We start from the raw sequence: 21,538 nt of genomic DNA on the forward strand, positions 1-21,538 counted from the left end.
GTTAAGCTAAATAGATGGAGCTCTTTGAGCCTGTTAAGGCAGGTTTTCTAATCCTTCAGTCACTCTCCTGGCTCTTCTCTGACCCCTCTCCAATTTATCAACATCTTTCTTGACTGGTGGGCACCAGAACTGGACAGCAGCAGTCACAACAATGCAAAATAACCTCTCTGCTCTTACTCGAGATCCCCCTGTTTATGCATCCCAGGATCACATTAGCTCTTTTGGCCACAGCGTCACCCTGGGAGTTCATGTTCAGCTGATTATCCACCATGAGCCCTAAATCTTTTTCTGAGTCACTGCTTCCCAGGATAGAGTCCCCCATCACGGAAGTATGGCCTGCAGTCTTTGTTCCTAGATGGACACGTTTACATTTGGCTATATTAAAATACATGTTATTTGCTTGCTCCCAGCTTACAGATCCAGATTGCTCTGAATCAGTGACCTGTCCTCTTCATTACTTACCACGCCTCCAATGTTGGGTCCTCTGAAAACTTTATCAGCGGAGATTTTATGTTTTCTTCCTGGTTGCTGATAAAAATGTTAAATAGCATAGGGACCCCACTAGAAACACACCCCTTCCATGAGAATTCCCTCTTTACAATGACATTTTGAGACCTAGCAATTAGCCAGCTCTTAATCCATTTAAACTTGAGAATTGGTGTGGCGCTCAGATGTCATGCATTCGAGCGGGCCTTCCTCTTGTGACTGACTCCAGAGGTCATAACAACTGCTAATTCCAGGCTGTAGAATTATGCCTTTATCTCAAGCAGTGGGGGCTTGTACTTTTGATGCAGAAGGTTTTGGGTTCCATCCCTGTTGTTGACCAGCTGGGATGTGCCTCTGCTTGGTTGTATCGGCACATGCCTGGGTGACTGCAGCTTCCTAAACCTTCCATGCCGTGAAGTTTAGGTGCCCAGGAGTGAGTTGTTTCAGGCCAGGGTTGTCTGTTATGAATAAGTATTTTGAGCAGATTCCAAGCGCTACGTGAAGGGCTGGACTCTCCTCTCACACCCTGGTGTCATTCCACGGACTGCCCAGGTGCTGCTCCTCCCCCACATCACTGTGACTGCCATCAGCATCAGGCCCAGAGAGCTGCTGACCCAAGCGGCTGTGAGCTGTGAAGCTGGCAGCCTGTGAACCCTGCGGGAGCTCGCTCTGGGGCTGTTTGCCACGGCGTGTGGGCTCACGGGGAGTACGTCGCAGAGGATGCAGTGGGGTTAATTTGATCATTCTCGGCTGCTGAGGTTTTAATGAGGATGATTTTCTCGGTGATTCAACAATCCAGATACAGTTAGGAAATAACAGGGCGGTGCTAAGCTGGGCAGGACTCGTCCATGTTAGGGAAACAGCTGGCTCTGGCTACGAGCCTGGGCTTTCATGCCTAGGACACAGGATCAAACCCCACCCAAGGTAGTAGTGACCCAAATACCTTACCCTCAGTTGGCTGTGGAATGGGCTGGATATTCTTAATCTAATTTCTATTGCACATGTGTCTATAACACGCAAACCCCCATCACAGCTGGCCCCCTTGTGAGCTAAGCAGAGAAGCCACTGATTGAATGAGTCTGGAGAATTTGTTCCCAATCCACCCCTAGAGGGGTCTCTCCAAGTCATGGCAGAAGGAGCCTTGCCTCTGTCTTTGGGATTTGCACTGTGCCTATCAGTCTAGCACCTGGGCACCCCTCCTTTTGTCTAACCAGGTGGTATCGTGTGGCAGCAATAACTGCTCGGAGTATGTGGGTCACTGGGCTGAATGCCACACGTCACACACCAAAATGTCAACCGGATTTGAAAATAGACTCGCTAATTCCAGCTCAAATTAGCGCCTTATGGCAAAAAACAGAACAAAAAACTCCAGGAGAAGCTTCCAAAACTGGATGCCAGGAGCTGCTTTCATGCACGTGTCCAGTCTGGTCCCTGATGTCTCCATGACGGAAATCTGCTAGTATAGTCACCTTATATTACGATTATTTGCAGCGTCCGAAGGTGAGCAAAGCACTTCTCAGGGCAGATACATTGCACATGCTCCCCGCACACAAGAGCTCACAGTCTGATTTCACACATGACTTGGTCCAGAGAGGCTGTGTGGTCTAATGGCTAGGCCATTAGACTGGGAACCAGGACATGTGGGTTCTGTTACTGGCTTAGCCACTGATGTGGTATGAGGCACATCCCTTCTTCTTCCACCTTTTGTCTCTTCAGACTGTAAGCTCTTGGGAGCAGGCACCATCTTTCACTAAGTGTTTGTACAGCACCTACCACAACAAAGCACTGATTTTGGAGTGCAAATAACAATACTAGGGACTGGAACCTTCTCCAGAGGAAAGCGATAGAAGCCCCATTACTGGAGACATTTAAAACTGGACTGGATAAAGGACCGTAGGGAGAAGCTGTGCCGTTGCCCCTGCGAGATGGCCTATTCCAGGAGAGACCAAATAGTGAGACAACCCTGGTTTCCGAGAATCTCTGACAGAAGTGAATCTGCCTGATCTGGATGCATTGCCTGTGCTGAGGACCTGAGCTGTCTATGTGTGGAGGCAGAGCTTTTAACCTCTGAACGCCCATGGTGCCCTGCATTGAGGAGCTTCTCTGTGGACCAGGTGCCTGTAGAGATTGCTTTGGCCACTCAGTCAGAGTCAGGGGCTTGGCAGCATCCTCAATAGTCAAGTACGCGTGTCCTGTGTGCTGGCTCTTCAGTCCCTGGTAGTACGTGGCAGAGGCTCTGAGGGCTTACGTGTTTCGGTCATGCTCCTGTTAGCTGTACCTGGATTGGCCATGGTTGGTTCTGGGCAGTTCTCTGAATTTCCCGTCTGGTCCACTGCGGGGAGAACGGGAGGGGCTGCTTTCCTGGGTGACACCATGTAACTGCTCTCCTCTGTTTTGCATGGCGGTGCAATTGGCTCCTGCCCATCCCTGCACCATCAGCTGGACTCAGAAACTCTCTGCTGGGTCCCACTGCTGCTGTCATGACCCTTTGAACGGAGCTCAGGCTGAGATGCTCCCCGATATCCTGTTGCGCTGTGGGGTGTCTGTTGCGGGTGAGGTGGGTAGAGCTACTGGCATCAGCAGGCAGGGGTGCGGGTTGCAGAATGTGGCCAATATTCAGATGACGCAGCAAGCTATTCAATCCACCCATCCCTACTGGAGGGGCCATTGGTCTGATCGGTTGTAGCAGGCGTTTCCAGCATCTATCAGTTTGGTTGGTTGACTGAGCGCCCAGCGTTGCGCAGTTGGCCACGTTCATCCCAGGTGAGGATACATTTGGCTCAGTATTCAAAAGTCTCAAATACTTATACATATCCGGGGCTATTGTGCTAGGTTCCCTAATCAGAGACAGCCCTGGCCCTGAACAGCTTACAGTATAAACAAAGAAAGCATGGGAGAAATGAAGTGTTATTATCCCCATTTTACAGGTGAGTCACTTAGGCACAGAGAGATAATGGGTCTGTCTACACTGCACATTACACCTAGGTTCTGACAGGTTTGAATCTAAGCCCCGCTTCCATCCACACACAAATCAATCTACCGTGGGTCAGCTCCTAGGCTCCTGCTAGGGGGATGGGTCAGATCCCAAGTCCCGCTCTGACTCAGGTCCAACTCTCTCCTCCTGCAGTGTGGACACAGCTCAAGCCGCAGACCCGAGTTAGAAGGTCTGTGTAGTGCAGTGTGGACACATTAGCAAGTCTATGAGACCCAGGTATACAATGCAGTGTGGATGCTCAAGCCCAGGGTAGGAAACCCCAAGTCCACAAGCCAGGGTCCCAGTGTAGACATATCCTAAGCGACTTGACCGAGGTCACACTGTGAGTCGGTGTCAGAGCTCTGAGGCTAATGCCTTTGCCATGAAACCATCCTTCCTAATTTTAAGGCTTTAAATTAAACTGCAAGCTTTTGAGGCCGGAACTATCTTTTTATTCCACATGTGTACAGTGGGGCCTTGATCCCTGACAGGTGCCTTTAGACACCACTGTAATATGATACCAGCAAAATATTAATAACAGCATTGTCGATGAGTCATAAAACGCCCCCATCCACCAACCACAAATCCCAAAGCAATCAATTCTTCATCAGATGACAGCTCCTCCCCCCCGCCAAAGTGCCAGATCTTTATGTCTTGTAACCCATCCTGATGGAGGCTAAACCCATCTTCCTCTAGCCTGTGGCTTCCTCCATGGTTCAGTGATGGAAGTTCCTGTGTTTCTGTAGCCTGCGCCGAGGGTTAGGTTGGCTGGAAAGCTGTTCATGACCGTGGTCCATCCTAGTTCCTCCCTCTTGCCTGCCAGAGATGGCTCCCGTGGCGGAAATGTAAACCTGCCCAAATGTCTGGCACTCTGGAGTTCCAACCCCGGGGGGTGAGCACGAGTGGGATTCTGGCTTTGAAACTGCATCCGGTGTCCCTGAGCGGGAGATTACTGTCGAGAGGCTGTTTATGCTCGCATTAGCCAGGGGCTGCACCCAAACCAGCGCGCAGCTCGGGACATAACACACTGCCCCTTTGTCCAGCCTGGCGATGAACCTGGGCTAAAGGAGCTTGTGGCTTCAGTTCCTTTCCCCCTGTCTGCTAGGGCATGTCACAAAATGAGCCCCCCAAGCAAGACAGGATGGGGTTCCTGCTAGTCACCGCACCTTGTAATGTGGTACTTGGGGGTGAGATCTCTGGGGCAGCGACCTCGGGCCCGATCCTGGCTCCTGCTGCTTTGCATGTATGTGGCAACACAAAAGCAGCCAGAAAGCTGGCTCGGCCTGAGATTTGCTACGGGGTGTGGAAATCTCCAAGGGCCAGGAGTAGCCTGAATCCAGGGTGGCTTACACTAAAACCATGACCCTCCAGTGCCTGAGCTAAAGGACGAAGCTTGTTGGGCTGGAGACAGTAGTGGACATATATGAACCAACTGCTAGAGGGGGACAGAGGGTGGGGGTTTGCCATTCACTGCAGCAGGAGCAAGTGAGGGGCGGGGGTCTCGCCAGACTAGCCGCTGAATCAGGACTCCGGGATTTGGCCTGCGGGTGCGGACGGGGGTAGTGTCCAGTGCCAGTGTCATGAGGGGAAAGCAGCAGGGGCTGGACACTGCGTGTGGGACAGAGAATGCTGCCTTGTGTTAAGTGGTGGAGCCTGGGTTGTCTCCAGTTCCCCCAGACACACACTCTTCCTGCTGCCCTGCTCATTTTCACTGTGTCAGTGGGGTCTAGTCTCTAGTGAACAGAGCACTGCACTGGGGCTCAGGAGACCTTGGGTCTATTCCCGACTCTGCCACTGGCCTGTTGGCTCTCCTTGGGCAAGTCGCTTCTCTGTTCTGGGCCTCAGTTTCCCCATGTGTAAAATGGAGATAATGATGCTGACCTCCTTTGTAAAGCACGTTGAGATCTGCTGCTGAAAAGTGCTAGGGGGTATATTATTACTATGGGTCTTTATCACAGAAGCAGCCTGGCACAGCTGGCCCTTGCCACAAGCCACACTGCCCATCCCAGAGGTGCAGCTAGTCACAGCTGCTTGGGCTGGCCTCACCCGTGTGAGTGTGTGATGCCGGCCAATTGTGTAATTGAACCCTGGGGATTTCTGTTGTGGCTACGAGTCTAAATGAATCCGCTTGGCTGGCAGCCCTGTCCTGGCACCTGCTGAGCCTGTGGGGCTTTGCTTTGATCTGCCCTGAGCTCTGATTATCCTCTTCCTCTTCCCTCCACCTCAGGAACGGCTGATGCTTTCCATCCTGCCCAAGCACGTGGCAGATGAGATGCTAAAGGACATGAAGAAGGACCCAAGCCAGAAAGAGATGCAGCAGTTTAACACCATGTACATGTACCGCCATGAGAATGTCAGGTAAAGGACACGCCTTGCTCCATGGGTGGAGGGTTGATCTCCATGTGAGACATCACTTTTATCATGGTCACCTTGTCTACACTCAATTCAGTGATGAAAAATGCGCACTGGAAGGAATACTATGAACGACCTATGTGCATTTCTGGGGGTTACATTAATTGTAACCACGCAGGGAGAAAAACGGGGCTCCATAAAGTCCAGGGCTCAGTGTCACAAAGCACACAAGATGTTAGGCTGCATAAAGAGTGGGATGAAGGATAAGACCGAGGCTATTTTAATGCCATTCTGTAAACCAGTGGGGTATGCTCCCCTGCTGCACTTTGTCCGGTTCTGGTCACCCCTCTGCCAAAGGAGGACAGAGCAGAAACAGAGGGAATTCAGAGATGGGCAACAAGAATAATTAGGGGCCTGAGCAGACGTTTGTATGAGGAGTGACGGGAAGGATTGGGGTGGTGTGATTGGGAGAGGAGAGGAGTAAGGAGGGATATGACCGGGGTACGCTGAGGTTGCTGACTGCTCTCTCCAGCCCAAGAAGGATTGATATCATCACACACAGAGTCTGGATCAGGCCCTTTCTCTCAGTGGCACCAAGAATCTTCAGCAAAACCCCAAAATAAACAATTCAGCATAAACCCAACAGCTAAACCAGGTCCTTTTTCCTGGCCCAGCGGCTGTGCTAGAGTCTTACTCCTCCAGGCAGCCCTGCCCCAGTCCTCCTAGAGGCTATCTGCCTGGGAGTCCTCCTACTCCAGGGCCTGCCACCGGAGCCAGCCTGCTGCCTGTATCTCTCCCCCGTCCCTGAGCTCTGTCAGCTTTATGGGAATCCGGTGTTCATCAGGCAGTCACTGGGGCTCTGCTTCAGAACAGGACTGGCTGGCCCCAGGCTCCCTGGCCTTTAAAGGGGCAGCCCCCCCTGTTACATACATGGAATAATGAATGGGGTAGAGGAGGTATACTGGGCACTCCGTCGTAATGCAAGAACAAAGGGGCGTTCAATGAATTTGAAAGGCAGCTGGCTCCAAGCTGATAAAGCAGCTGGCTGTCCTATGCAATGTATAATTAACCGGTGGAACTCACTGCCACAAGGTATCGCCGAGAACACAAGCTTAATAGGATTCCAAAAAAGACCAGACATTTGAGGACAATGAGAAAATTCACATTTGATAGGATGGGAAAAAATTGTGTAAGCAGGTATATAAACCCTCATGCTTCAGGGCATGCACCAACTCCCAAGTGACAGGGGTCAGGAAGAAACTCCCCCCCTCCACCTCTGAGGTAATTCCATTATCATTCCTGGTGGGGTTTCTTGCGCCTTCGTCTGAAGCAGCTGGTGCAGGGCAGTGTCAGAAAGAGTGTAATGGACTAGATGAAGCTGGTCTGATCCAGTAGGGCAGTTCTTATGTTCCTGGGAAAGCCCCAAGATTCCTTGGCATGAGGGGAACGGGGTGGGATATTTCACTGTCAGAAAGCCGTGGAGAATAAATGGCAGGGAAAAATCCAACCCTGGACTGCCTCAAAACTACTAGGTCTTCAGCATCGCTGCTGCCTCTGATTCTGGCTTTCTCCGCATTCCTCTGAGTGGCCCGTCATCCGTGTGGTGCTGCCTCTGACCCAATTACACCAGGCTGGCAAGTCTCCCCGTGGGCAGCTGGATGGCTTCAGGAGGAGCGGGGAGGTCTCTGCATTGTTCCTGAGTGGAGGCCGGCTCTGGGCGATAGTCCCATTGTCACCATTGGAACAATTTCCCAAAGTCGTGGTGGATTCTCCATCACTGGCAATTTGTAAACCAGGACTGGCTGTTTTTCTAACAGGTCTCTGGCCTGTGCTACACAGGGGGTCAGACTAGACCAGGGGTCGGCAACGTTCGGCACGCGGCTCGCCAGGGTAAGCACCCTGGCGGGCCGGGCCAGTTTTATTTACCTGCTGATGCGGCAGGTTCGGCCGATCGCGGCCCCCACTGGCCGCGGTTCGCCGTCCCGGGCCAATGGGGGCGGCGAGAAGCCACAACCAGCACATTGCTCGCCCGCGCCGCTTCCCGCCACCCCCATTGGCACGGGACGGCGAACCGCGGCCAGTGGGGGCCGCGATCGGCCGAACCTGCCGCGTCAGCAGGTAAATAAAACTGGCCCGGCCCGCCAGGGTGCTTACCCTGGCGAGCCGCGTGCCAACGTTGCCGACCCCTGGACTAGACGATCACTATGGTCTCCCTTCTGGCCTTGGAATCTGTGAAACCAACTCGTGTTTTCTGGCTTGTGTTCTCTTCTTTTCCCAGCATCCTCTTTGCTGACATAGTTGGCTTCACCCAGCTGTCGTCCTCCTGCAGCGCCCACGAGCTGGTGAAGCTGCTAAACGAGCTCTTCGCCCGCTTCGACAAGCTGGCCGCGGTACGTACGCCCACGCAGCGCCTGTCGGTCTGGACGCTCCGGTTCACAACCGACTCCGGAGAGACTGGCAGGCTCAGTACACCGCAGCGAACGCAAGCCTCATAGGAGGTCACAGCTTCTCGGCCACCTGAGTCTCCCCTGGGCTCAGCAGGGTCTGGGAATGCTATAGTGGCAGAGCAAGCAGGCTTCGCTCCTTGCCCACGGGAGGAGCCGTGCTGGTGAGCTCCAGAGGGGGTCATGTCTGTCCATCCCCGTGCAGAGTGAGGCTCACCAAGACGTGAGGCCTAGGCCTTTCACCTCCTGGTCACCTCAGGCTCCACCTGGCAGTGAGTGAACCTTGCTGCCACGCGATGGCTGTTAGCTGGGTTTGGCGGGTCTCGGCCGAGTTCCCCGTGGCCAGGGGTTCGCACAGCAAAAGCTGCCACCACTCTGGACACCATCAGCCTCTGCGGCGGTGGCCTCTGTGTAAAGGCCAAGGCCTGTATGAGCCTTGGAGACCGAACTCCCCTCTGACTCCTCCAGGGCAAGCAGGAAGCCTGCTGAGTGGAGGGACACCGCGGCTGCCTGGGCGTTGTCGGTTTGGGGGCCCCTGGGCTGTCACTGGAGCCCTGAGACCAAGGAAAGGTTCAGCCTGTGGAGGACTAGCCCCGAAGTGAGCATAAGGAGCAGCCCTGCCCTGCCTGCACAGGGAGAAGTGCCCTCCCCGGGGTGCCTGACACCCGCAGGCCTCACCCTCAGTAACACCACACAGACTGCAAAAAGGGGCCTTAAAGGGTGCAAAAGGCTCCCCCGCTGGTGCAGAGCTGGCGTAAGGGCTTCTCACCGGCCCTGCTCCCAGCAAATCAGGGCTGTGTCTCGAGTGCAGTGTACCAGGGCTGTTCGATGTTCCCTAGAGGCCAGGGAAGCGGACTGCCCGGAGGCTGCTCCAAGTTACACTGGGGGCTGGGCAGGGCCCTTCATGGCCGCAGAATACACGGAGTGCAGAGATGGCTAAAAGTGACCTTAGCCCCTCCATTCTCTCCCCCCCCGCCCCCGAGTGTAACTGAGAATCTAGCCCTGCAGCCAGCCGCACTGAGCTGCCGGGAAAACTGCCCACTACCCTTATCCTTGGGGGAGGGAGAGGAATGGAAAATGAGTTTATTTCTGCATGCCCTGGGGATGAGAGTCCTTGGACTCAGGTCAAACCCTGTGCCTGCTGCTGCTGCATGGGAAAGCGCTGTGGGTGCAAAGCAGGTCAAGCAGCAGAGTGGGAAGGGGAGATGGGGAAAGCCATGTTAACCATAAAGGGAGAGACATTTTCATTTCATTTCAACCTAGCCTAAACTCTGAGTCAGTTACCGGGAAGGGGAGCGAAAGGGGGAACAGGAGAGAGACAGAGGAGGAGGGAGAGTTGGCAAGGTCAGTAACAAAGGAATGCGGAGGGAGGAGAGCGGCACTGAAAGAGGCAGTGGAAGGGGAAGAGGAAAACCAGAGACCCAATTTCACCCTTGTGAATCCAGACTGGCACTTGCCTTTACACTGGGGTAACTGGGAGCTGAAGTTTGCCTGCCTATGTGCTGCGCGTTGCCCAGAGCACCACAGATCGTTAGCCCAGCCCCTGCCACAGGGAGCACAGGGAATTCATAACATACTAAAGCCAGTCACCATAACCTCATGATGAGCTGAATCAAGTCGGAGCAGTGCAGCCGGGGGGCAGGTCTGCCCCCAGCCCCGGTGCATAGTGCAGCTGGGGGCAGGTCAGTGCCTTTCCCAAATGGTGGAGAAGGGCAAGTCACGACCAGCGTTGCTGACGAGGTAGGATATCAGCATTGCCAACCCCGATTGTTCAAAAATCCTGAGTCTGGCTCACCAGAAATCACGCGATTGGCTTTAAACTCATGAGATGGTGTAAAAATAAGAGATTTGGCGTTCTTTTATTTTTGCCTTCTGCTTTTTGAGCCTTTAGGGTGCCCTGGGGTCAGATTTTGAAGCCATGAGGGCTAGAAACTTACTTTTTCTGTAAGAATGAAGGCTGAAATCATCCCACATCTACCTGACTCTAGGAGCTGGGGCTTTAAAGAAAACAATAATTATTATGAGACTCCTGACAAAATCATGAGAGTCAGCAGCACTGGGATATTCACAGAGCAGCGCTGGACTGCTAGGCGGAGAGGGTGGGGCTGGGGTGTTTCCTTCAGGGTGGAGACGGAAGGATTTGGGTGTACGTGAGCGGAGAGACCCCGGCTCCAGGGGAAGCGTGGAAGGAGGTGCAGAGAGGGGAGGTGGTGGGGGTGGCAGACACAAGGGCTGGCAGAGCATAGAAGGTGGTAACGCAGAGATGTAGGTAGGAGCCTCTCTCCCAGCCATTACCATGTGGAGGTCACATGTTGTGCTTCCCCCTGCTCTCTCAGAAACACCACCAGCTGCGCATCAAGATCCTCGGAGACTGCTATTACTGTATCTGTGGGCTGCCGGACTACCGCGAGGACCACGCCGTCTGCTCCATCATGATGGGACTGGCTATGGTGGAAGCCATATCGTAAGTGCCGCTCCCTTCGTCCCTTACTCTTCATTCTCGGGATAGATAAGCACTTCCCCAGCCCCGTCGCTTCGCTGTAAATGATCAGCGCTCACGGGGCTCCTTTAGCCTGTTCTGCGTCATGACTTGGGGTCCACCCATCATGCCCCTCTTCCCTCCCCGTGGCCAGTGCTGTCTGTTATCATTGCTCTGGGCCAATGGCAGCTTTGTCCCGTTGTGACTTTGGGAGCGCGCGCTTGTGTGTGTTTAGATGTGCAGCCTTCATTTTGCGCTAACAAAGTTTGCTACATGTGATTTCCCTGTTGTGTTTTTTAAAGGATTGAAGAAGGGGTGGGGGAACAAGACTGAATTAAAAAAAAAGTCCCCTTCCTTTAGTATTGTGGGGTTGTACAAGTGTGCAGCACCATCGGGTTTGAATTTGAGTGTGCACGTACACACGAAATCTAGCTGTAGTCCAGGGATCGGCAACCTTTAGCACGTGGCTTACCCTGGTGGGGCGGGCCGGTTTTACCTGCTGCGTCTGCAGGTTCGGCCGATCGCGGCTCCCACTTGCCGCGGTTCGCCGCTCCAGGCCAATGGGGGCTGCGGGAAGCGGCGCGGGCCGAGGGATATGCTGGCCGCCGCTTCCCGCCACCCCCATTGGCCTGGAGAGGCGAACCGTGGCCAGTGGGAGCCGCGATCAGCCGAACCTGCGGACGCAGCAGGTAAAACCGGCCCGGCCTGCCAGGGTGCTTACCCTGGCGGGACACGTGCCAAAGGTTGCCGATCCCTGCTGTAGCATATACAGACCTGCGGTAACTATGAGATGGGATTTTTAGGGGAAGAGATGGGATTTTCAAAGGCGCCTAGAAGATTTTAGGTGGCCAAACCCTTTGAAAATCCCAGCCTAGGTAATTCAGGACTCCCTAACCAGTGATTAGGGCGCTAGCCTTAAAGTTGGGAGATCTGAGTTCAAGTCTCTGCTCTGCCACAGCTGCCCTGTATGACCTTGGGCAAGTCACTTACCCGTTCTGTGCCTCAGTTTCCCATCTGGGCGATGGGGTTCATAGCCCAGCCTTGCCTTACAAGAGTATCGGGAGGATAAATACACTGAAAATTGCTAAGTGCTCAGACAGGATGGGGCCAGATATATACCTAATATGGAAAAAGTGGTATTTTTACCCCTGTCCTATAACTGAAAAACATCTGAAGAGATTTTTTTGCCCCAAAATTCACCTTTGAGCTGAGAGTAGGGATTGAAAATTTCAGCCAAAAGAAAGATTTATTGAAAGCTTTGAACAAGGGTTAATTGTGGGAGTTATAATGAAAGCTGGTTTGCAACTTCAGCTGTAGGAATGAGGATCCCTGGGGGCACGTTGCCTAATGGTTAGAGCAGAGGTCTACACATCAGGAGTGCTGGGTTCTGGTCCAGACTCTCCTGTTAACTCACTGCATGACCTTGGGGAAGTGCCTATCTGTAAAATGGGATTAATGACAGGTAACATGTTCGAAGGCATCTGAAGTGACATGGGACGTTCCTTTGACGTTCAAGACACGTGGGTGTTTTTGACCAGGTTGCCTGATACCCACCACCCGAGGAAGGTGGGTTGTGAGGGTTAGTTCATTGGTGACTTTACACCAGAGGAAGATCTGGCCCCTGGCGTGTCTGCACATGAATGTGTCAGCAGGGGCCAGACTCCACTAGACCAGCATCAATCCTCGTGTCTTCGGTGGGGCCTCTCCCGATTGGATCTGTCCCAGTATCTTTGAATGCTGCCGAATGCCCTGCCAGGGTGTGGGGGTGAGGCTCAGCTGGGGGACTTACCTGCTGAGACGTGGATCCAGCAACCTCTCTGTGTGACCCCTGCTCTCCCTCTCCCAAAGCTACGTGCGAGAGAAGACCAAAACGGACGTGGACATGCGGGTGGGGGTCCACAGCGGCACGGTGCTGGGTGGCGTGCTGGGCCAGAAGCGCTGGCAGTACGACGTGTGGTCCACAGACGTCACGGTGGCTAACAAGATGGAGGCCGGCGGCATCCCAGGGTGAGTATCTCCAGGTGGACGGACAGCCCAGGCTGAGCCTCGGCAGGGGGGTGGGGAAGCCTGCAGCGGCTAGACAGCAACAGGGCCAAAGGGGTGTCGGTCCATCTCCGTCCCCTAGCCCTGACATTCACCTTAAACCTGTCCTGTGTCTCCACTGCTCCAGCCCTGTGACGTGGCTTGTTTTGGGGTCCCTCTGGCTAACCTCGGTGATATCAGTGCCGGTGCTCACCCAGTGCTTCACCGAGTGAGGGCAAGAGCGTGAGACCCCATAAGTAAGGCTACGTTTTAGTCACGGGTATTTTTAGTAAAAGTCATGGACAGGTCACAGGCAGTAAACAAAAATTCACGGCCCGTGACCGGTCTATGATTTGTATTATATACCCCTAACTAAAACTTAGGCCGGGGGACGTGGGTGCTCTGAGGGGGCAGTCCACGGGTGCTGGGGGGGGTGGCCCGGGACCCCCGCTGGCGCTGGGGGGTGGGAGGGTTGGCAGGGCTGGCAGGCTCCCTACCCGACTCCGACCAGCATGTCCCTGCAGCTCCTAGGGGGAGGGGCTCCGCGCGCTGCTCCTGCCACAAGTGCTGGCTCTGCAGCTCCCATTGGCTGGGAACCGAGGAGCCCCCTGGCCCCTCTGCCTAGGAGCTGCAGGGACATGCCGGTGGGAGCCGGTTAGCCCACCCCCCCAGGTAAACACCGCCCTGCACCCCAAACCCCTGCCCCCTCCCACACACCCACACTGCTGCTGCTGCGGAAGTCACAGAGGTCACGGGAAGTCACAGAATCCGTGACTTCAGTGACCTCCGTGACAGACCCGCAGGCTTACCCATAAGAGCACCGTCTGTCTCAGACTCACTGCATTCCCCTCCCCTCGGTCTTTGTTAATAACAGCACCTAACACTGTGCAGGACTTGGCCCTGCCTCCATTCAACTCCATTGGCTGCACTGGGAGCAGGATCCTGGCCAAAAAGAGCAGAATCCCGATCCTGTCAGCTCCCCGCAAGCAGGAGCTGTGTCTAGGATCCGGCCAGGACTTGCCCTCTTGGGTCCCACGCAGTCCCATCTGGCGCCCAGTGCAGGATTGGTCCCCAGTGCAGATCAGTAGGGTTTTGTGCAGTCAAGTTTTACATGTCCCAGGTGATGTTCTTCTCCCTTCTCGGTGTGATCTGAGGGAGGGGCCAGGAGCTGGCAGAGACAGAAAGGTGGAGCCCATCAAGAGGGCAGGCTGGGGGGAGTAGGACACCTTCCAGAAATCCCAGCCTGCCTTGCCCCCAGCAGCCAGAAGTGGCCGTAATAACCTAGCCAGGCTCCTATGTGGTAAACATCCCAGGGCCACATTTGGAGCCAGTTGAAGTCAATGGGCTTCAATTCTGATAGAGTATTTCCCAGAGCCCCCCAACATGCTATAAAACCCCCAGAGGGGTGGGAAATATTTACCAGCTCTGGCGGAATTCATGCCCTGGGAGTCACTCGCGCTGCGTTTGTTACAAGGGCGGTCCCTGTGGGCTGGGGGGCGTGGGGTGGCCCATGGTAATTGGCAGGGCCTGGAGGAGCGGGGAGGTCTCCGGAAGGACGGTGACTCTGGTTTGGAAGTATTTCCTCTGTGGCCGGGTGCCCTGCAGGCCTAGCTAAATACAAATACAGCACAGCACACCCGGTCTTGTCACCGCAAAGAAATTACAGCCATGGGGCAAGGAGCAGCCAAGTGCAGCCGGCTGGAAAGCCACGAGGGTAACAAATCTGCTTTCTCCGGCCGGGGTCAGCAGCAGCGCCCTGGATCTGCCTGGGCGGAGATGCCAGGATTGATTATTAATAACAAGAATAGCCATTTAGAAGGAGCGACCGCTCTGAGGCGCTGGGAAATCGTCGGAGACAGCCAGACGCCTTGGAAGGGACTCTGAGCAAACCTCAGCTTGGAATGCCCCCCCCCACGCGGGCTCCAGATTTGGATTCCCCACCTGGTGGCTGGAGCCAAATGGGGCCTCGTCGCAAATAACCGGGGAGGGTCCCGTGTAGAGGGATGTCGGGCACAGGGATGGGTGGGCTGATGGTGCCCCGTGGGCAAGGCGGGAGGTGTTCCACGCCCTGGCTCCCGCTGGCTGGCTGATTGCGCCCCACCCATCCCGGCCAGGAGTTGGAAACGGCTTGTCAGCAGGCAGAGTGCCGTCTCCTTAGCAGGCCAGGCTGTTGTGAGCACACCAGCCCCTTGTTCCTGCCCCACTGCGGGGCTCTCAGTCTGCTTCTGCTGCCCCAGCCGCCAACGGGTCAGGTCCCGGCTGTATCTGCCGTTGCGCTTCTGCCCACCCCCTGCCGAGACATGGGCCTTTGCTTTTGCTCAATACATTCCTACCTTCCCCATGGAAACCAATCGCTGCAGGGACCCAGGGTTCTCAGTCCTGCCTCCTTCCCCAGTGGATGAAGAGGGCGAGGGGCTTTGTGTGGATCCCTCAATACCTTCGCAAAATATCCTCCCCAAAACCTGCCGAGTTCTGCCCGGGGCTGGCACGAAGGCAGCAGGGGCCTGACTGATGTCTTCTTCCCACCCGGCCCACAGGCGTGTACACATCTCCCAGAGCACCATGGACTGCTTGAAAGGGGAGTTCGAGGTGGAGCCCGGTGAGGGGGGGACAAGGTGCGAGTACCTGAAGGAGAAGGGGATCGTCACGTACCTCATCGTGGTGCCCAAGCAGCCCCTCAAGAATGGGATCAATGGAGTGGTGAGTGACCTTCCTCCTCCTCCAGCTCCTTTCATCTCCCCCGTTGCCGCCCCCTGTTCCGTGGCCTGCCCTGGGCTCCGTTCTCCAGCTTGCGAAGGCCTGTCTCCATTTCTGCCCTTCTCACGCCTGCCAAGAGGTGTGAACGCTTGGCCCCATCCTCCTCTCTCCTGGCTCCCCATTTCTGTGAGCCTCTGATTCTAAAACCTTCAGCGCTCCTGTCCCTTTCCTAAAGAGACTGAATCCGTCTCTGCCATCCGTAACTTCCACTGCTCCTTAATAACCACCCTACGTCTTCCTCTGCTCCAGTCACTCTCTTCCCTCCAAGACACCCCCTTTCCCATATTGGAAGCCTTGTGGGTGAATTTCACCCCATACAGTGGGACCAGCATGAGGCCTAGGCAGCATGGCCAGGAAACAGAATGCCGCGTCCCGAGTCATTCCCCCTTCTTATGGCCCTCGGTCCTGGTGGCTGAATTCCCACCTGCTCCTTTGTGTTCTAGAAGCTGTCCCTGACGTCCTCCCATGGGAACTCCCCGCTGCTGATCAACACCAAGGAGTGTAACGGCAGCATCAACACCACCTGCACCACGCCCGACGAGGCCGAGGAGCTGGACACCAGGGTGAGAGCCGCCCTGGGGAGAGGGGAGGCTGGGGAGGGGTATTGGCACCCAGCAGCAGCAGGGGAGCATGGGGCGACCCCCGGGCGTTTAGAGCCGCAGCAGGCTCGAGAGTGAGCACACAGGGGGGTATTTGTTACCCCTGGGGTTTGCTCACCCTGTCGAATTCCGACACAAGGAGAAGGGCAACTAGTACTTGGGCCTTGTACTTCTCTGCCGGGATATGAATGGACCTGGCCATAGTGACCCTCGCCCGTGTGGGGGAGGGGTGGGGTATTACTAAGATTGAGGGGCCAGGTCCTCAGCTGGTGGAAATGGGCTGCCTGGAAGTCGGTGGAGCAAGGCCCGTTTACACCTGCTGGTGATTTGGCCCAGGCTGGCCAGCGGCATTCAAGAGGAGACGGCCTGTTTCTCAGGGTGCACTTCTGGTTTTGTCAGCCAGTAACCCTAGGGGTTTGCCTTCGTCTGACTCTCACCTCCCCCTTGCCAGGTGGTGAACCCCTCCTTCCCCAACCCCCGGCGCCGGCTGCGCCTGCGCGACCTGGCTGAGAGAGTCGTCGACGCCTCGCAGAACGAGCAGGAGCTCAACAACCTGCTCAACGAAGCCCTGCTGGAGAGGGAGTCTGTGCAGGCGTGAGTGGCCCCAGCCTCTCCATGTCACGGGGGCTCCCCAGTGCAGCCCAGCTACTGGGACCCAGCCCCAGCCCCCCCCGGATCACGGGGGCTCCCCAGTGCAGCCCTGCTACAGGGACACAGTCCCAGCCTCTCCATGTCACGGGGGCTCCCCAGTGCAGCCCAGCTACAGGGATCCAGCCCCAGGCCCCCCCGGATCACGGGGGCTCCCCAGTGCAGCCCTGCTACAGGGACACAGTCCCAGCCTCTCCATGTCACGGGGGCTCCCCAGTGCAGCCCGGCTACAGGGACCCAGCCCCAGCCCCCCCCCGGATCACAGGGGCTCCCCAGTGCAGCCTTGCTACAGGGACACAGTCCCAGCCTCTCCATGTCACGGGGGCTCCCCAGTGCAGTCCAGCTACAGGGACCAGCCCCAGCCCCCCGGATCACGGGGGCTCCCCAGTGCAGCCTGGCTACAGCGACCCAGCCCCAGCCCCCCGGATCACGGGGGCTCCCCAGTGCAGCCTGGCTACAGCGACCCAGCCCCAGCCCCCCTGGGTCACGGGGGCTCCCCAGTGCAGCCCTGCTACAGGGACCCAGTCCCAGCCCCAGCCCCTCCATGTCACGGGGGCTCCCCGGTGCAGCCCGGCTACAGGGACCCAGTCCCAGCCCCTCCTTGTCACGGGGGTGCTGGCCAGTGCAGCCCGGCTACAGGGACCCAGTCCCAGCCCCTCCATGTCACGGGGGCTCCCCAGTGCAGCCCGGCTACAGGGACCCAGTCCCAGCCCCTCCATGTCACGGGGGCTCCCCAGTGCAGCCCGGCTACAGGGACCCAGTCCCAGCCCCTCCATGTCACGGGGGCTCCCCAGTGCAGCCCGGCTACAGGGACCCAGTCCCAGCCCCTCCTTGTTACGGGGGTGCTGGCCAGTGCAGCCCTGCTGGGACGTGCCCAGCCATCTCAAACCTGCCCAGAGACTAACTGGGCTGCAGTGGATCTGCTCTCCTTGCACCACTAACGGGTTCCATGCACTGTGTATCAGCCGGGTACGGTGTGTGCCTCAAACAGCACCAAGATGCCATTGATTGAAGGTGCTGTTCCTCTACCTCCCCCTATGGGGGCTGTACCCTTTGCCCCCAGATACCCTGTCCTCTCCCACAAATCCTCTACCTCTCTCCGGGATGCTGCAGGGATCCTCTTCCTCTCCCCTCCCCCTAGGGGCACTCTTTCCCACGGCCCTCGTTTCTTTCCTCATGGTGATGGCAATGCCCTTGCAGCAGCCCCCCGGCAGAGTGAGGACCCTCCCTCTCCTTTTCCCCTTTGCCCACGGCCTCCAGCATCTCACCGGGGTTCGCGGTGTCTCCGGCAGGCTGAAGGGGAAATACACCTACCGCCTCTCCATGCGCTTCATCAACCCGGAGATGGAGACGCGCTACTCCGTGGAGAAGGAGAAGCAGAGCGGGGCCGCCTTCAGCTGCTCCTGCGTGGTGCTCTTCTTCACCGCCCTGGTGGAGATCTTAATCGATCCCTGGTGAGCAGGTCGATTGGGGCGAGGAGCAGGGGCCGTGTCTGTGCAGCCCCTGGCACAACGGGGCTCTGCGCTGGGAATACCCTTCTCCACCCCTCACCCTGGGCAGAGTTGTAGAATGGGCCTGGTGCATCACTCCCTATACATATTCCCTCAGAGGCCTGGTTGATTCCTCCTGGGCTGGACTTCTGAGTGGCCCTATTCACCGGAGGTGTGCTAGAAACCCAGGGAGGTCGGGGTGAGCAGGCCTGGCTCCCAGAAGGTGTGTTTGTCAGGGAGATGGAGCAAGTACAGCGTAGGCAGCGGCAGTTAAAGCTTCCCCAGTATCATCCTGCTCCGGATCCTCAGCTCTGACCTAGAGGGACCAGCTCTTGGGAGGCACTGGGCTTTCTCTCCATGGCCTGCGGGATCCTTGCCCTCTGGGCGGAGACTGCCAGCCAGGATGCTGACTGCGGGGGTGGCCTATATCATGTGAACCCCTGATCCTCAGGGACTGGGCTGAGACCTCCCCTAAACTCATTTCACATAGGCCACTCCACAGCCATCAAGCGGCATCTGTCTTGAATGACTCTTGCCAGACTGCAGCAGGGGCCGTGGGTGTGGAAAGTTCCCTGAGCCCTCGGCCCCCAGGTTTTCCCCTTTTTTCTCTGGCTGCTCTTGGGCTCTCCCAGGAGCAGCCGCCGTGGGAAGTCCAGCCGGCCAGCGGGTTGTTTGCCGGGTGAGAGCCGCCGGCTGTGGGAGCGGAGCCTCTGAGTGAAGCCTTAGCCACCCTGCACTGCAGCTTGTCCTCGCTACGTCCTATTGACAATCGCCTCTGCCCGCACCCCTGGGGAAGGGCAATCAAATAATGAATCAACAGGACCAAGTGACCGTGCAGTGCCAGCCTCCCTCCCTATCTGATTGTGGGCAGGTTGCCATGGGAACCCCCGGTGAGAACATGCATTTGCCATGCTGCTCCAGGGCTGGTCCCCTGCCGCAGTCCTAGCAGGGTGTGACTGGGTGGCCTAATGCTTAAATCGTTAGCTCTCCAGGGCAAGGCCTGTATCTCCCCATGTGTTCGCAAAGCCCTGGGCACCGTGATTGAAAAGTGCTACGTGGCTGTTGTACCCCATCAGTGTCACCCGTTATTTCTTGGAGGGGAATGAGGCAAAGCCCAGAAATCAGTGCTGCGGTGAAAAGCCCCTGGCTCTTCTGGCTTCGCTAGAGCTCCCCCGAAGACCTTCTCTTTGGGACTGCAAGGTCCTTCCAGCAGGGGCTTTGTTTTGACATCTGTCCTGCACAGAATCACGCCGCCCACTGTTGGTGCTTTGCAAATGCTTGTTAATATGGAGCTATACCTATCTCATAGAGCTGGAAGGGACCCTGAAAGGTCATCGAGTCCAGCCCCCTGCCTTCACTAGCAGGACCAAGTACTGATTTTGCCCCAGATCCCTAAGTGGCCCCCTCAAGGATTGAACTCCCAACCCTGGGTTTAGCAGGCCAATGCTCAAACCACTGAGCTATCCCTCCCCCCACGGTGTTGCTGTAGGATGTGGGGATGCCAGAAAAGCCAGCCAGCTTTCACAGGAGTTGGAAGGATTTTTAGGAAGCTTAGTTAAAAAGTGTGTTGAAATAACATCCCCTCTTCTCCCCACACTCTCAGGGACTAATATGGGCCCTGTTCCTGGAGTGTCTGAGCACTTCACAACCCTTCATGTAGTTATCTTTGCAGCAGCCCTGTTATCCCCATTGTACAGATGGGAAACTGAGGCACAGAGGGGCATGTGATTTGCCCAGGATCACACCGAGTCTGTGGCTGAGCTGGGAATTAAACCCTTGTCTCCCAAGTCCCAGGCTAGCATTTTGTCATCCTCTTGCTCTCATATATATTCCCCCCCCCAAGAGTCGCCCACAACACAGACCCTCTTCCATGTCAGCTGGAGGAGTAGCCAGTCTAGTTCCTGGCTGCAACCAGCACATATTAGCTCCGTGTCTGTTTTGCCTTTTGAGAACATGAGCTTAGGAAGTGGCCTGCGGCTTTCTCAGCCCCATGCCGGCTACTTTCTGTCCTCTGCCCACTCTTCCTAGCCCAGCTGCAGTCTCTCTGCGCCGTTCATGCTCGTGGTCCAAAATCGAGTGAAACCTACTCAGCAATCTGATATTGCTGTGAAAAGCAGCGGAGTACTGTGTGAACCCACTGGGTTGTGAGGGTAGCACCGTCACTGGAATAACCCCCCACAGGGCTGGTTTTTGACTCTCTCTCTCTCTCTCTCTGCAGGCTGGTGGCCAATTATGTGACGTTTGTAATTGGAGAAATCCTGCTGCTCATCCTGACTCTCTGCTCTCTGGCAGCCATTTTCCCCAGGGTAAGAGGACAGAGGACCTGCTCCTGAAAGGTGCTGAGCACCCGCGACTCCCAAGGAGTCAGTGGAAGCAGATGGAATCCGCCCTGCTCAACTGTGTGTCATAGGCCCCATATCGCTAATAGCTAATGGAGAGTCCCCTTTAGCTCTGGTCATAGAGGGAGGAACTTTTGGAGTAGGAGGGTCTGTGTTCTATCTCCACATAAAAATGGCCAGACTGGGTCAGACCAAAGGTCCATCTAGTCCAGTATCCTGTCTTCCGACAGTGGCCAATGCCAGGTGCCCCAGAGGCAATCATTGAGTGATCCATCCCCTGTCGCCCATTCCCAGCTTCTGGCAAACAGAGGCTAGGGACACCATCCCTGGCCATCCTGGCTAATAGCCATTGAGGGACCTATCCTCCAGTCCTTCATGTGCTGTGAAGTCCTTCGTGACCATGGATTTGTTGAAATGTTGTAAAGATCAGTCCTACAAAAGCAGAAATGTACTGAAACATTTTGGTGTCCTTGAGTTACTAGTTCCTCTCCCATGACCAGCTGTTTCTCCTTGGCCCAATATCCATCACTACAACCCACAACGCTGCGTAGGTACCTTAGCTGGATGTTTCTCCTAAAGCGATCGGTGCTGAAACAGTGAACTATGTTACCATTGTAATGCTCATCATTCAGCTGTGGGCTCAACCCCCCCTTTGAGGTGAATGGGGCAGTTCACACCTCTGTTGTTTCGGGCTGTCTGCAGATTCAGGAAGGCAGCACCACTCTGTTTGGTAGGGTTCCTTCACAGAGGTAAAGGCTAGAAAGCTAATTGAAAGCTGAGATTGTGGGCCACCCAATTTCAGCCGGGGGCGCACCCTTCATCCAGAGACTTCCAAAAAATGTGTGGTTCTGGAGATACTTGATGGCAATGTAGACTGCTCTCCCCATGGTGTGATGTGGGGGTTAACAATTGGGCCCACATCCTCAAAGGCATTTAGGCCTCTAACTC

At 55.8% G+C, this 21,538-nt stretch overlaps 1 protein-coding gene across 1 annotated transcript in view; it reads left to right on the forward strand.

The window, feature by feature from the left end:
- Positions 1-21,538, forward strand: part of ADCY3 (adenylate cyclase 3) — a 97,419-nt gene that overhangs the window by 64,752 nt on the left and 11,129 nt on the right. The window contains exons 4-12 of the mRNA XM_065401043.1: positions 5,688-5,818; positions 8,091-8,202; positions 10,593-10,720; positions 12,584-12,742; positions 15,295-15,454; positions 15,961-16,077; positions 16,565-16,707; positions 18,054-18,215; positions 20,470-20,557. Coding sequence (XP_065257115.1) covers positions 5,688-5,818; positions 8,091-8,202; positions 10,593-10,720; positions 12,584-12,742; positions 15,295-15,454; positions 15,961-16,077; positions 16,565-16,707; positions 18,054-18,215; positions 20,470-20,557 — 1,200 coding nt within the window. The remainder of the gene's footprint in view (positions 1-5,687; positions 5,819-8,090; positions 8,203-10,592; positions 10,721-12,583; positions 12,743-15,294; positions 15,455-15,960; positions 16,078-16,564; positions 16,708-18,053; positions 18,216-20,469; positions 20,558-21,538) is intronic.

The sequence above is a fragment of the Emys orbicularis genome, chromosome 3 (assembly GCF_028017835.1).
Source record: "Emys orbicularis isolate rEmyOrb1 chromosome 3, rEmyOrb1.hap1, whole genome shotgun sequence".
NCBI classification, from domain to species: Eukaryota; Metazoa; Chordata; order Testudines; family Emydidae; genus Emys; species Emys orbicularis.